This window comes from Diospyros lotus, chromosome 3 (genome assembly GCF_014633365.1).
Source record: "Diospyros lotus cultivar Yz01 chromosome 3, ASM1463336v1, whole genome shotgun sequence".
NCBI classification, from domain to species: Eukaryota; Viridiplantae; Streptophyta; class Magnoliopsida; order Ericales; family Ebenaceae; genus Diospyros; species Diospyros lotus.
The window spans coordinates 29142021-29157348 of NC_068340.1; the positions used below are offsets into that span (position 1 = coordinate 29142021).

Here is a 15328-nt window from a genome sequence, read left to right on the forward strand (position 1 = left end):
ACTCAGAAACTTATTTGCAAGAGCAAAAAGTAAATTCTACGTACAGGTTAAAAATGAGGAGTATATTAGCAAGGTTAAGCAATATTGTAAGAAAGTTCTAATCTACGATTAATCTTTTTCAATAATCATCTATAATTACTCTTTGTGTAGTTCTTTTAGTCCCCTACTGTAACAGTCACTAAAAGAAGTGTTTATAAATTTTAACTCTGGTCTACAAACTTGTTAGATGTAACTCCTACTCTAGAAATTCTCCTTGTGAAATTGGAAACGTGTTGACGTGTTTAGGCTGAATTCGTGGCAAAGCTCCCTTAGTTGTTTGGTAAGTGTTGCACTTCCACAGTAGAATACACCTGCAATGCACAGTGTGAGACCAACCAAAAGAATGCACTAGAAATTATTTATATTAAAATTTTGTTTTTATTTTTTGTCTGACCAATTCGTGAGGATTGGTGCGTGGCTGCCAAATGGGAGAACACTTTTCTCCAGTTGGGTCTTGCAAAATGTGTTCTTATCTATCAAGAAAAATTTATAACTTAGAAAAGAGGTAAAAATGACACCAATTAAATGATTTGTAACTCTGACACTGGGAAATACCCGGCTTTCTGAGACAATATCTACTCCATTTTTAGCATGCTGCAGTGACTGCACCATGCCAACTAGTGCAGATCTTGCATCTCCTTCTTCATACACACTAGTCAAGTAGTTGTGCATTTCTATCAAGTTCTGCAATATTCGAAGTAGAACAACAACCAATATGATTTATTTTATTAATAACGGAGTGAAAAAAGCAAGTTCAACTGTTGTTGTTTTTCAAACTCACATCACGGTCGTACTCTGCAACATCATCCATGACACCTTTGAACCATTCAAAGGAGGCTTGTTCCCTCGTCACCCAATAGAAATAAGCTCTTCCAGGACCTCTACGGTTTCCCTCAAAAGATTGACCATCAGCCGTGTCCTGCATAATTAAGTTTGAATTCCACTTTTTTGCTTAGTTTGTGCATATCCTAGTTTTTGTTAACATAGTTATAATTATTAGTTCTTAACTCACCATTTTAGTGTCTCTTAGTTTCATATGGTTCAGAATATCTTTGATGATGCTTATCATTGGGGTGGCTCCAATTCCAAGACCAATGAGAAAAAGAATGTCATACTTCTTGTAGTCTTGAGCTGGTGCTCCAAAAGGTCCCTTAATGAGGATCTTTGGAAAGCTGCCACAAGATGGAAGAGCTTTTAGATATGGTGCCAGATAAAAGCTTGACTCCAGCACAATGCAAATGTTATTCACCTTGCCTTCAGATAATCCAATTTTGGACCAACTTTAGTTTGCTGTCTTATACTTCCAATTCTTGGTTGCGTAGTTGGAGGTTCCCAGACCTGCATTTATGTTTTATAATGCAGGACAGAAAAGGAACAAGGGAGGAACAGAAGACATAGAAAAATAATAGAAAGCACGATAGGAATCAATAGATTTTAGGAAAGACTGATTCTGGAATAACATGAATTGCCTATAATTATTAAAAAGGAGTTGAAAAATATGGCTCTTATTTGTTTCCTTGTTACATAGTACCTGGGTGTGCCATATTAAAGTAGCTGTTTTAAGGCATTTATGTAGAACTAATAAATGAAAATCACCTGTGCAAATCTGTTTTTAAGCTCTGTAGTCCAGTCTCCTAATGTTCGGATGTGAACACTTAAGTAGTCATCTCCAGGTGCAGAAGTTATAGAGAAGGGATGCCTGTAACAGGTTTGTAGTTTTAGAGGAGATTCAGAAAATATTTGCCGAATGACATTGCTACTTTTTCATTCTTACCATTCAAAACTTGCTATGTCTGGACACTTAACAAATATGTACATTCCACTTTTGTACTTAAATTCCAGGGGTTTGGTCATGTATATTGCCAGAACATTTCCTGTGTATATCACAGCCTGCATTCTCACGTAGTTGGTTAGGTTAATTATTCCTATTGATTTTTAAGAAAAATATATATATGTGCGTGTGTGTGTGCATGTGTGTGTAAGTTGCTAATTACAACCTTGATGATGTCGACGCTGTAATTGAGATCGTAAAATGATGTTAGAACTCTCTCACTAGCATAGATAAGCATAGGGATCACAAGATACATCCATGTCTGCAGAGGAAACAAGTATTATCTCACCAGAGTTTGATTTTTGGCCTCTAATCATATTCAAACTTCAGAATTGTTGGAACTAATCAAGGGTCATCAGTGCATGGCTCCTGGCATGTAGATACTCTGTGTGTGCATATGTATTGACACCTGTGGTAAAGTTTTGTTTTAAGATTAAGATTGATTTGGTTGAGGAAATATGGAATGCATTCCTAAAGTAGACATGCACTTTGGCTGGAAGGTTACATTTTAGTTCTTTTGGAAAACTTGTGGTTAGGGGAAATTTAGAAGCAGATAAAATTTTATTACTTGGAATTAATGATTGATGATGTGAAATTTCAGGAAACTTATGGCAGTTTGTTGCTGGCAACTTCAATAGTGACTGATTTTGACTATGTTTTTTATTAGAAACTTTTATGAGTTCAAAATTGTTGCATTAGCATGTAATCCGTGTATACTAAACCAATCAGTGGCATGTAATGGGGCGGGAGGGGGGGGGGTGAGGGAGGGGAGGAGGGGCTTTTTTATGTTTAACTGAAAAGTAGTCTAAGCAATTTAGCAAAAAATACATAAAAAGGAAAGTAGTCTAAGCAGACTTACCGTCTTCTTGTACCACTCATTGGTTAGGGCTAAGAAGTAACCATGCATGATCAAGAGGACGTACACAATGACATGCAAATGGTGTGCATACCAGAATGAATTAAACCCTGCCAAATGGTGGAGAGGCCATGGCAATTTGATCACATTTCTCCTGAATGAATGCGTTGCCAGCATGAAGGTGAAAATCATGAGAATGTCCATCAAAATGCCTGTCATGCCTGGAATAGTTTGAATCAAGTCCGTGTAACTGGGTTTCTTGTAACTGAAGGCCGGTCCAAGAACTGGTGTGAATTCATTTTCAGGGCAAGATGATATTCTTGGATAATTACAACCTACATGCGCCAGGGTATGAATGAAAGTTTCTATTGCGATGGCAAGTGCAATTATCTTGTGGAAGTTTATGTTGTCGTCAAAGGGAATAAAGGTGCCAAGGAATGTTTCTCTGAGCTTTGTGAGAGTGCTTCTGCAAACAGGAAGGAGAATGAGAGCCATGTTGAATTTCAGAGGCTCAGCAGCACCCTTGGCAAAGCATAGACAATAACCCAGGATTGGGAATGCTGGTTTATGCATGGATACATTAAACTTCCAACTGAAGAGGATAAGGTTTATGGCTAACCACCATGTGAGAACCCATATTTTCCTCCAGTTCTCATGGATTTGTTCTACAGCTGTAGACATGAATTTACTAGCTGGGCTTCTATATTGCTTAGGAATCATTGTCTTCGCAAGTGTTTCTGTTCTATTGGTTATTTTCCTACTGTCGTCAGAGCTCACCATTCCTCTTAGTAGACTTTCAAGTTGCCACATCTGTTTAGGACAAACATTAGGGTGTTAAGAATTCTAAATAGCTGGCGGAAAGTTGAAGAATGAGAGCTCCGACCACAACCTACCTTACCTCGATATATCCCAAGTGATCAGGATCAAGCTCTTCCATGATTAAAGCTGCATAAGTTGAGGCGTTTTTCTTAAGATTTGACAGCTTATTTGCAGAGGCACTCATGGCAATCACCTTGATAATGGCAAGTTTGAGCCGGTTTTGCTTTTAAACATGGAAAAATGAAGAAGATGATGACAGAAAAAGAGAATTCACAAGGTCAGTTCACTTACCTCTGTAACCTCCTCCTCAGATAACTTCCCGTCACCATTCTTATCACACCTTGAAAATTTTTACCAATATGCTTAGGCTAACTTGCATTTGTTATTTTAATAGTAAAAGAAAGACCGGGAAGAGAAGAAGATCGACGGAGAGCTCCTTACATGTCAAAGAAGACCTGAAGCCGTGCATCCAGGGACGGATTTGACATGTCTTGCCAGAAGTCTTTTAATTCATCCAGAGTTATGCCATTTGTTGCATCGATCTTCCTGCGTCTTGCCAAGGTATCAAACAACTCCGCTGCAAATTCCTTGCTGTCTCCCATCCCTTTGAACAATATGTTGAAACTCTGGAATTTCATTTCAATTTTCCAGGAAAACAAGAAAAGCACATTCACAGGGAAGATTCATATGAATACCAATGCAGACTCCAAATTTATCTCTGGGGAGCTTCCCGCCATTGACTGCCATTGTGTTGAAGCGCCTCTGAATAGGCCTCCAGGCATCGCCTTCCTTGCCAGTGGTCACCCTGTCCAGGAACCTTAAGCTTTTGATCCCTCTTGCAGCCCCTGATTGCATCCTTCCCATTTGAGGCACCGGACGAGGTGGTAATCCATTCCTCTTGCTAACACTTGGATCTTTTGGCAGTGTGCTTGGCCTTTCATCGTCGATGGGAACTTGCACCTGCTGATCACTTGCAATGCTCTGGTAATTCCATGTCCGTGGCTCCTCATTGTTGGAATTCCCGCTGTCCATTGGCCACATGATAATATTTTCTTCATCCAGGCAAATAGGAGAAAGCAGAGAATGCAGAAATCAGGTTAAGACAAAGCCACAAGGGTTGCGAGAGAGTGGGAATAGGGACAGATGTAACGGTCCAAGAATTGCCAGGGCTCAGTTAGTTTTAGTTTTAGCAGTTTCCTAAAAATAGGAAACAAGCCATTTCTGAGCTTCACCTGCTTGTTTTAGCAGTTTCCTAAGAGTCTTAATCAGATTGCCGGATCATCTGTTTGACTAATGTTTGACCAATGTTGTTATTAGGCTCAACTGTTACATGAATTGTGCGGCAGCGAAAGCTATTTTTGTCAAGAAATTGGTGGTTTATTTTGTCTCTTAAATTCTTAATTATCTATGTATAATTTTTGCAATTAAATCCTCATACTTGATTCTTGTTTGACTCGTTACACACAATCAAGTATATATATATATACACACACACACACACACACAATTTTTTTACATTTAAACATATTTATGAAAATAATTCACAATTATAAAAATATCATCAATTGCTATAAAAATATCATCAATTGCACGATATAGGGTCATTCTATTTTAGTATACCAAGATTGCTTTTCAAATATGCCAGATTAAATTAAATCGAGACTTTTTTTTACATAAAATTGCGTGATTTTAAAAATTAAAAATAAACAACTTTTTTAGAGATAGTAATAGCTCCTGTTGTTTATATGAAAAATTAGACTTCCTAAATTGACTCACTATAAAGCTCGTCAAAAAAAAAAAATGATTAAAGCTGAAGCTAATGTTTTTGTGAAATAATTAAAATATTAAATATGAAGTTTTAAAATGAACTTTATTAAAATTTTGTATTTTACTTTTTTTTATATAAAAATATTATTATTTTAAGAATACCAACAATAAAACAATGAATTTTAGGTTTAATTTTTACTAAATTTAAATTATTAAAAAAAAAAAAAAGATAACTAGATTCATTTAAATTTAGTCTTATTCAATGAGAGCGAGGAGAGAAGGAAAGAGAGGATAAAGATGAAAGGAAGTCACCATCCATCATTGCTTTAGATGAAGAAAAGAATGGGGGAGAGAAAAGTTTGGATCTTGAAAGAGAGAGAGAGAGATAAGGAAAGAGGGGATGTTTTCAGTATTTTTCAAAAAAAGAGGGGGTTCTGTATTTATAACAAACTTGTGAAGTGAATTTTATCAACAACCAAAAAAAAAAAAAGTTATAACAGCCCGGAACCCACTCAAATCAGTAGCGGGTCGGATCTAATTGCCGGAAAACGGAAAAGCCAATAGACTGGACCCACCCGACCCCAAACCCGTCAATCTCTGCAACGCTTCTCCCTCGACTTGCCGTCTCTCTCTGTGTCTGTCTTCACTCTCACTCCTCTCTTCTCTCTCTCTCTCTCTCTCTCTCTCTCTCTGCACACCCACATAAACATATGTTCTCTCTTTCTCTGTATGTTGGTTTCTTCTTGTAAAATCCACCCATCAAATCGGACGTCTCACACCTCTACACGTCTCCGTCGTCTCCGTCCTTGGCCTGCAACCCGCCACATATACTCACTGCCGCCTCCTCCTCTTCTTCTCTCTCTAGGGTTTCCAGAGACTAATAACTAGAGGCGCCTTTCTCTCTCTCTCTCTCTCTCTCTCTCTCTCTCTCTCAGAGTCAGAGCAAACAACAATTTCTCTCACCTGGAATTCGGCTCCTCGCCTCTAAATTTCTTCTCCTCTTCAGAGGTAATATCTCAATCCAATTTCAATCACTTTGCCTTTATTTATTTGTTTGTTTTGACATTTGTACTCTGTAATAAACTTTATTTTTTACATTTGGCCCATTTAAATTATTGGATTATTTGTGTATGAATTGCGTTTTTTATTGTGTATTGAGCGGTCGTTTCCTTGTTCGTAATGTTTGGTCTTTTAGGGTGTCCGGTGGGAATTCAAGTTCGAGAGTAGCGAAAAAAGGTGTATATTGGGAGTTCCTCTTTCTGTTGATTTTTTGTGTGTTCGGTTGTGGCGGTTATGTTGAATGGCGATTGGCAGGAATTGCTTTAAGGTTTTGAGGTTTGATTCGGAGTTTTCATCTAGGAAGAGTATGTTGAGTGGGCGTGATGAGCTCCAGAGGCAGAGTTGTTTAGTTGATTCAGATGACGACCAGTTTGATGACTTTGATTCAGGAGCAGGATCAGATGACTTCGATTTGTTGGAATTGGGGGAAGTTGGGGAAGAGTTTTGTCAAGTTGGGGATCAGACTACTTGTATACCATTCGAGTTGTATGATCTTCCGAGCTTGGACAATATATTGTCCATGGATGTTTGGAATGAATGTTTGAGTGAGGAAGAAAGACTTAGTCTCACAGGATATCTTCCTGATATGGATCAAGAGACCTTCATGCGAACTCTGAAAGAGCTCTTTACAGGTTCCAATCTGCACTTTGGTAGTCCCATCACCAATCTGTTTGATATGTTGAAGGGGGGACTGTACGAGCCGAGAGTTGCTCTGTATCGACAGGGTTTAATTTCTTTTCAGAGATGCCAGCACTATCACTTTCTTCATAACTTTCAAAACTCTATGGTCAATAATCTTCATCAGATGAAAAATGCTTGGCTTAGTTGTAGGGGATACAGCATTGAAGAGAAGCTTCGTGTATTAAACATAATGAAAAGTCAGAAGAGTTTAATGTATGAAAATATGGAAGAGTTCGAAACGGACTCCTCAGGAAGAGATGAAGCGGGGGAAGATTTGTGGAATAAAATGCTGAAGGATTGGAAACATGCACTGAGAACGGGTCATCATTCTGCACATGGGGCAGGTTCAACCTTGAAACATCCTTCCCATGGGAAGCAAATGCCCTTTGAACAGGGAAAATTTGGAAAGCAGACCCTGAAAGGAAAATTGAGGTCTGCTGGATCAAAAACTTCCTCTTCAAAAGAAAAAGTCACTCGCTTTCCTTCTGTTCACTATGATATAGGAATGAGACTAGGTTCAAATGGTTCAACACTGGCAGTTCTTCCTCGGAAAAATAAGGCAATGGGTTATGGTTTAGGGGATGCAATCCAGATGAGAGGTCATGCAAGAGGAGATGATGATGCTGAAGAGAAAATGTATGAAGTGGCTGTCCGGGGAGATCAAAACTCCTCTCGAGTCAGTGCTAGTGAAAAAAATGTTGCTTTTAAGACAAGAAAAAGGCATCAAGGCATGAGAGCCAATAAATATCTTGTCAACGAGTTCATGGGTTTGCCTGGGTCAATGGATAATGATTTACATGATTATGGCAGCAGCAGCACAGTGAATAAATTATCTGATATTAAACTCTTGACTACAAAACCATCTAATGCAAGAATTTCCTATGATTCCAGAAAAAAGGTCAAGTACTCAGAGAATGTTATGCAATTTCCATTTGAAGAACAGATGAGATATGGGAAAATCAGGGCTCAGAATTTGTCGCAAAGGAAAGGAAATCAAAAAGAGTTAAGTGAACCAGTTTGGAAAAGTAAAGCACAAGGAGAATCTTTCTCTGTTGATTCAACCTTTAAATATGGTGCTTTAAATGTTAAAAGTGAGAAGGGGAAGATGGAGAGAAAGTATGCTGATATTAATGTTAATGATAGGTTGTCTCAGTATGAGTATGGAGCCAAGTTGTCACAGGGGAGGGCCAGAGCAACTTTTATGCAGAATGGAGGCCAAGAGGCAGCTGCACAAAGGGGCAGTAGAACATATGGCAAAGGTGAGGAAACAGAATCAGACTCGTCAGAGCAACTCCATGAAAATGAGGATGACAGTCCTTTGATGGGGAGCAAGCAGGCTTACCCCCAGAGAGTCCGTGGTTCTTTCATGAGATCTGGTCCAAGGCCTAAAAGGTCTAAAAAATTTAATAAAGATAAAGAGAATGATGCTGGGTCTCTTGATGGGTTTTCTCACTCTGGGAAGATGGCTGATCCTGATGAACATCCCCATACAGCTTTGGGAGAAAGCTACTCTTTGAAAGCAAAGAAAAAAGCTAAGATGCATGATGATATTGGTCAAATACAAAATTCTGCTGCTAAACCATTGGAAGATGGCTATCTCTCTGGTAGGTTAAATGGGGATGACAATCAGAGACAAATATATGAGTTTGGGAATTATGACCAGTTACGAGGTGGAGACACAGAAATATTTCACATATCCTCATCGAAGGCCAACCATGCAGAGAGAAGACAGAAAGGGGAACATGGACGTGTCTATTCTGTCCATCAGTCAAGTTATTTGAATAATTATACTGTTGATGATGAGGAGGGTTCACTTGAAACACATCAATCAGCTGAGGATGATGGAGTTAGTGGTAGATTGCGGAAGAAAGGTGAAGTCAGGGAAGCACGTCAAGATGATTATTACGAAAGAATTGTCCCCTTATCATTGGAAAAGAAGTGGAAAATGAAGGAAGATGAGAATTGTGATGAGGAGGATGATAATAATTACATGTATTCTACCCCTCAGCAACTACTTGATGATATGACTTCTTCAAAGAATTGGAGAAAAAGGAAAGTGGAGGATTACTCTGTTACTTTTGAGATGGAAACTTTTGAGCAACCTGTTGCAGAAGTGGGACCAGCAGATGTCAAGCTAGAATATAGTTTGCAGAAAAAGCCGTTTACTCTTATTACACCTACTGTGCATACTGGCTTCTCATTCTCCATTATACATCTTCTTTCAGCAGTTCATATGGCAATGATAACTATGCTTCCAGAAGATCCTTTAGAGGTTGGAAAGCATATTGATAAGAATGATGAAAGGCAGAAACTCGGGGAGGAGCAAGATAGAAAGCAGGGAGGGACAGATGGTGTCCACTTTCATGAGAACTTGGGAGACAAATCAGAGTATTCTGTGCAGCTTAGTGTCCCTTCTCTTACTGTTCAAGAAATTGTCAGCCTTGTGAGGTCAAATCCTGGAGATCCTTGTATTCTCGAAACTCAAGAACCACTTCAGGATTTAGTCAGAGGAGTTCTGAAAATATTGTCATCTAAAACAGCACCTTTAGGAGCAAAAGGATGGAAGCCACTTGTATCCTATGAGAAATCTACCAGAAGTTGGTCCTGGGTTGGACCAGTTTCTCAGAGTCCATCAGATCCTGAAGCTGTTGAGGAAGTGACATCTCCTGAAGCTTGGGGTCTTCCTCACAAGATGCTTGTGAAATTGGTTGACACATTTGCTAATTGGCTTAAAAATAGTCAAGAGACCCTTCAACAAATAGGAAGCCTTCCTGCCCCACCATTGTCAGTAATGCAATTTAATTTGGATGAGAAAGAAAGATTCAGGGACCTAAGAGCCCAGAAGAGTTTAAGCACCATCAACACAAGCTCTGAAGAAGTGAGAACTTATTTTCGCAAAGAGGAAGTTCTCAGGTATTTAATTCCTGACCGGGCCTTTTCTTACACAGCTGCTGATGGTAGAAAATCTGTTGTTGCTCCATTGAGAAGAGGTGGTGGTAAGCCAACATCAAAAGCTCGTGATCATTTTATGCTGAAACGTGACCGACCGCCTCATGTGACCATTCTTTGTCTTGTGAGGGATGCAGCTGCGAGGTTGCCTGGAAGTATTGGTACCAGAGCAGATGTTTGTACTTTGATTAGAGACTCACAGTATATAGAAGAAGATGTCTCTGATGCCCAAGTCAATCAAGTTGTTAGTGGAGCCTTGGACCGTCTGCATTATGAACGTGATCCTTGTGTACAGTTTGATGGGGAAAAGAAATTGTGGGTTTATTTACACAGAGAAAGAGAAGAAGAAGATTTTGAGGATGATGGGACTTCATCTACAAAGAAATGGAAGAGGCAAAAGAGAGACGCTGCCGAGCTATTCGACAAGGGAACAGTGACAGTGGCTTATTATGAGGCCGGTGAACAAACAGGGTTTGGATTGAGTTCTGATCTTGATGTAGGGTCACAGTGCATTGATGAGGATAAGAGAATGGAACTTATATAAGAAAATTCCACTAATGAAGATTTTGATGATCAAAGATTTAGTGAACCACCAGCAGAACTTATAAATACAAGCTTTTCCTCATTCTCCAGGTATGCTTTCAGTAGTTCCTCACCTTTTCATGACAGCCCTGCAGTTGTGTTATTAATACAAGGGAATAAGTCAACTTTTCTGTGTTATAAATAATTGCATCACTTTTTCTGAACTCGTTACAATGAGAGAGGGCATATCCATGCTCCTGGCTTTCTGGCTCAGATTTATTTTGTTTATGCATCAATTTCATTTTCTGTTGGGACTTCAAAATACCTTCTAAATATTAATTATATGGTTGCAGGCAGCTGCTTACTGATTGAATTGCTTGGCATCGAATGTATTTGGTTAGTCATTACTCATTACTTGTTGGTGATTTTAAGCTACCTACTGAGAATGCAGAACAAAGAAAGAAAAATTGGCCTGCTTCTTCGTCCATATTTTAGATTATTAGCTCCTGAACTTGTTCAGACAACCATTGCACCATAAATTCCTTGCTTCCAGGGTTATAAATTTTTGGTCTCGATTGGATTTGCATGTGTAGTGGCCAGCTTTTAGCTGCTTGCTTTTGGACTTCTGGTTCATGGACTGGCCTGTTTGGTTTTGTTGTTGTTTCTAGTTTTTTATGTTTGTTTTCAAATCTTGGATAAAGAAACAAAAAACCACTGCTTGGCTGGGCATATTGTTTCTGAAAAAATCAACTCATTTGCAAAAGAAATGGCAAAACATGGAAACACCATTTGTTATTTCTTTGTTTTGTTCATTTCAGTGTCCTCCATTTTTCTAACCTGATTTTCTTTAATAACTTTTCAAAATATGTATTTTTTAAAATAATTGAAAATATAAATTAATGTATATATATGAAATAAAATTATATTACATGGATTTATAAAAGTTCTATCACTATATGAAGAAAAAAATTAACACAAAAAACCACTGCTTGGCTGGGCATATTGTTTCTGAAAAAATCAACTCATTTGCAAAAGAAATGGCAAAACATGGAAACACCATTTGTTATTTCTTTGTTTTGTTCATTTCAGTGTCCTCCATTTTTCTAACTTGATTTTCTTCAATAACTTTTCAAAATATGTATTTTTTAAAATAATTGAAAATATAAATTAATGTATATATATGAAATAAAATTATATTACATGGATTTATAAAAGTTCTATCACTATATGAAGAAAAAAATTAACACAAAGAGACTTTTATCAAACTGGCATTTTCTTCTGTTGTTTTCAAAATTTTGAAAATGACAACAAAAATCAAACCACAAATTCAATTTTCATTTTTCCAATTGAAAACGAAAACAAAACACAAAAATTTGGAAACTTAAACTGAAAACTAACAAAATCAAATGAGCCCGTAATTTTTTGGAGGTAAACTTTATTGTAAATTTTGGTTTTGTTTAATTTACTTTAGCAGCATTCCATTGTAAGAAATTACCTGTTTCTAGGAATATTGAGACAACAACTTGGTTTTACTGGGAACCGGGGTACTCCAATGGCGGCATGCATTGGGAGTACTGAGAAAGTTGGTTTAACCATCGATTATGAAAACAACTGGGAATATTTTCTTATGAAAAAGGTAAGGTCATAGAAAAGACTGGCTTCAATTAATTTAATTATAAAAAATGGCTTCAATTAAATTTAGGAAGAATATTAGGTTTCCTTTATGGATCTTTATTATTAACTACAATATACCCTATCTATCTAGAGGAAAAAACATGTAACAACTACACAATAGAATAAAGACAAAATTGCATTATCCTCTCTCAACCACAAAGATAGGGAAATGAAAAATGTACACTTAGAAACAATGCAATAAGCTCCATTCTGACTTGAAATGCTTTTGTTTCCTTCCCCTAATTGGTAACCTGTCACATGAAGAAAGAGGACTGCCTAGCACGTATCTGGCTATGCTTCAAGAAACAGTGATCCAAGAATCTAAATCCATCAATGAAGTAAACACCAAAAATAAACAAATAATCCTCCATAACTTCCTAGCTATGGTGCGATAAAGAGGTGGCCCTCCTTTACTTGACCATGGTGATAAAGTAGGAGATTATCTTGGAAATCTAATCTTGGTAACAAGCCTAAATGTTAGCTACATGGATTCTAGTTATTCAATTATCTCTATCTATGACCATATCTTCTGTAAACCACTATGTCCCAGGTCATCTTTAAGAGTTTCCTGCAGGAGATTATATGGAAATTACAAAAAAAAAAAAATTTGACTTGCATGCATTTTTCCTTGTGCACTGATGGCTCTAATCCATTTGTGGTGCAATGAAGCATGTCACTCCCAAAAATGACTCCTAGTGTCATGTTCGTGGCCGCCTCAATGAGATTTGAAAGAATTTTGTGCTGGGAAATCATTGGAGTTGCTATAAGTTTCCTTTTCACTTCTCTTTTTCAGGTTGGATTGAAAACAGTGCAGACTTGGGTTGACCCTTTGCAAATTTATATCATGGGAGAAATTTAATATCTGCTCCTGTTGCTTGTAAGGTAGAGCTATGAAGTTCTTTAATTTCAGTAACTAAGAAGTCTGATGCTCAAAAATGACAGATAACCAAGATTTTATTGTTATTATTTTTTTAGAAGAATGATTATGGATCTTTATTTGCTTTTTACATGCACTCCTTCGGCCTGATACCATTAATACTGCAACTCTCTCATCTTTATTGTCAGTCCTTTTGTACTTCTTTTATCCTTGTCAATGTGTTGCTTAACCCCCAAAGAAAAACTTTACTTTTTTGCCATCAAGCACTCAATTAGGTTGTTGTATCAACAATGCTCTACAGATTTTATTTTCTGCTGAAAAACATGTAACACTGTTGGTTCAGGTTTTAAATTAACTCATAAGCTTCATTTTATTGGTCAGGAATATTTGTATACAAGGTATGTGCAAGGCCTAAAGATTTTGCATCTGCAACTTTTCATGTTACATGCACAAGAAGTTCTCCTGAAATACTCTCCTGTGGTTTTCTTCTCTTTTTCTGAGTGAATGCCAACTTTCTTTATTTTCCCTTTATCCTTTATTCATTTCTGTGAAAGATGTTGCCGTCTTTTGGCACGCAATTGGTTGGGTTTCCGACAAAGTAACTAATGACTTGGCAGGCTCCATGTGGTCATTACCATCCTTTGATGTATTCGTATATTAGTTTGAAGTGCAGCTGCATCCGCCAAAAGTTTGTATAATAGTAAGCTTTGGAAGGCCCAAATTTAATGTTCTGAAAGACCAATTGATTTCTCATGATTTTGCATCCCATTTTGTTGTTTTTCCTTTAATGTCAAAGTAGATGTTTAGGTTATGTTTAAATGCAGTGCATTATGCCACCGAATTAAGAAAACTCTGCTCTGCTGTGGAATCTCAGCTTATTGTGTATATATATGTTAGATGAAGGCTGAATTTATTTGTTGAAATAAGTTTTTTTTTTTTTTTTCTTATTGATGCTTATGTACTTCCTTGCATTTTTGGAACTTGTCAAAATTTGAACAATATTTAATTGTATATATCTTCTTCAGGCATTCTTGAAATCTTGTCAAATTGTGTATATACGCACTTTTGAAGTCTTTTCCTTGACATTGTTTAATGTTTCTAATATTCAGGGATAATGTGTTACGCATTGGGAGTTAGTGTTACATGACATTATTATAAGACGAGGGTTTTGTTTTCTAGATTTACTATGGTTCCAGATATCACTGAGCAGAGAGAAATTGAAATAATGTTTCTTTAGTTGTAAATATATTGCATATGTTCAGTATCCTTTCATGGAGGAAGATGTATGCTTTTATAGTCCGGTCTTTGGAGCTTGTGTCTGGCGGCCTGTCATGCACTGGAATATTATTATAAACCTACATCAGCATAGGTCGAGGGTGATGAGCAACTTTGTGCTTTGGTTGTATTGGTTTCACATTCTTTTTGGCCTTCCAATTATGTGGTTGTAGTAGAAGTGGCTAGTGGCTCTTTTCTTGGTGGATGTTTGTCATCATCCAAATTTCAATCCGTTAACTATTATATTTAATGTATTTCAAACTTAATACTCTCTACCTGCTTGTACACTTGGAACTTGTTTCCTCCTAGACTTCAATTTATATGGCATGCCCGGTTAGTGACATGTACCTTCAGTTATATTTTACTCTTTAATTGGATTTATTTGCCCCAAGTAAGAAATCAAGAACAAGTTGGGGAGTTGAGAATACAAACCATGTGGGCAAGTTGGCCCTACAGGTTTCTCACACTCAGCCAAAGAGCCATGGAGCCCAACTTGTCACATAAAACTCCCACTCCCACGCCAACACCAACACCAAGCAGGCCGGAAGGCTCTTCTTTCTTTTGCTAAGCAAGACTATTGGGACCAGATCTCAAATTCTGAAGCTTAAGGGTATCAAATTGAGTGTTGGAACGCTGACCTTTCTAGATATGGGAGTTTGGTGATAGGGTAATGGGGAATTATACCGTGCACACAATGTGATGTGATTGTTCTTGATATTGTCCTGGGATATCTGCTCCACGAGCTAACTTCTGAAGGGGGTTTAACTCATGAGTTGGAACACAAAGTAGATTAAAAAAACTTCTCAAATGCCTGTAAGGGTTCATAATGACTTTAAATTTGTATCCAGTTAAAAGTGTAACTCAATTAAAGAACCCATTAAGTTTTGTTAGGTTATATGGTATTTAGAGATAAATGTTTAGAAAATACTTTTTTTTTTTTTAACCAATTCACAGTTTCTCAAGTTCTGAAATTAAAAAA

The 15328-nt window shown here is 37.4% G+C and overlaps 2 protein-coding genes across 13 annotated transcripts; one reads left to right on the forward strand and one right to left on the reverse strand.

The window, feature by feature from the left end:
• Positions 1-240: 240 nt before the first annotated feature.
• Positions 241-4577, reverse strand: LOC127796915 (putative respiratory burst oxidase homolog protein H). Its single transcript, XM_052329318.1, has 14 exons — positions 4241-4577; positions 3987-4149; positions 3837-3885; positions 3625-3738; positions 2730-3536; positions 2037-2132; positions 1814-1929; positions 1636-1738; positions 1321-1377; positions 1052-1261; positions 821-931; positions 595-723; positions 434-512; positions 241-350 (listed from the first exon to the last, which is right to left on the reverse strand). The coding sequence occupies exons 1-14, from the start codon at positions 4575-4577 to the stop codon at positions 241-243; spliced, it is 2481 nt and encodes an 826-aa protein (XP_052185278.1).
• A 1323-nt stretch (positions 4578-5900) lies between these two features.
• LOC127797021 (uncharacterized) lies at positions 5901-14624 on the forward strand. Of its 12 annotated transcripts, none has more exons than XM_052329470.1 (6): positions 5902-6320; positions 6508-10634; positions 10877-10919; positions 12991-13079; positions 13456-13472; positions 14184-14624. In XM_052329470.1, exon 2 carries the CDS (start codon positions 6613-6615, stop codon positions 10543-10545), a length of 3933 nt encoding a protein of 1310 aa, XP_052185430.1. In that variant the 5' UTR covers positions 5902-6320; positions 6508-6612; the 3' UTR covers positions 10546-10634; positions 10877-10919; positions 12991-13079; positions 13456-13472; positions 14184-14624. The 12 variants fall into 12 exon arrangements, with proteins under 12 accessions (XP_052185433.1, XP_052185431.1, XP_052185434.1 ...); XM_052329469.1 differs by lacking the exon at positions 14184-14624 and adding an exon at positions 13692-13983; XM_052329465.1 differs by having other exon boundaries at positions 12991-13472.
• Positions 14625-15328: the final 704 nt, after the last annotated feature.

Bases quoted from the DNA above. Each gene is read 5' to 3' on its own strand.
- LOC127796915 (XM_052329318.1), bottom strand. From the start codon at position 4,577: ATGGACAGCGGGAATTCCAACAATGAGGAGCCACGGACATGGAATTAC. The intron at 3,886-3,986 runs GTAAGGAGCTCT...AAAATTTTCAAG, and splicing joins CTTCAGGTCTTCTTTGACAT to GTGTGATAAGAATGGTGACG. The intron at 1,262-1,320 runs GTTGGTCCAAAA...ATTGTGCTGGAG, and splicing joins GTATAAGACAGCAAACTAAA to TCAAGCTTTTATCTGGCACC.
- LOC127797021 (XM_052329473.1), top strand. From the start codon at position 6,613: ATGGCGATTGGCAGGAATTGCTTTAAGGTTTTGAGGTTTGATTCGGAG.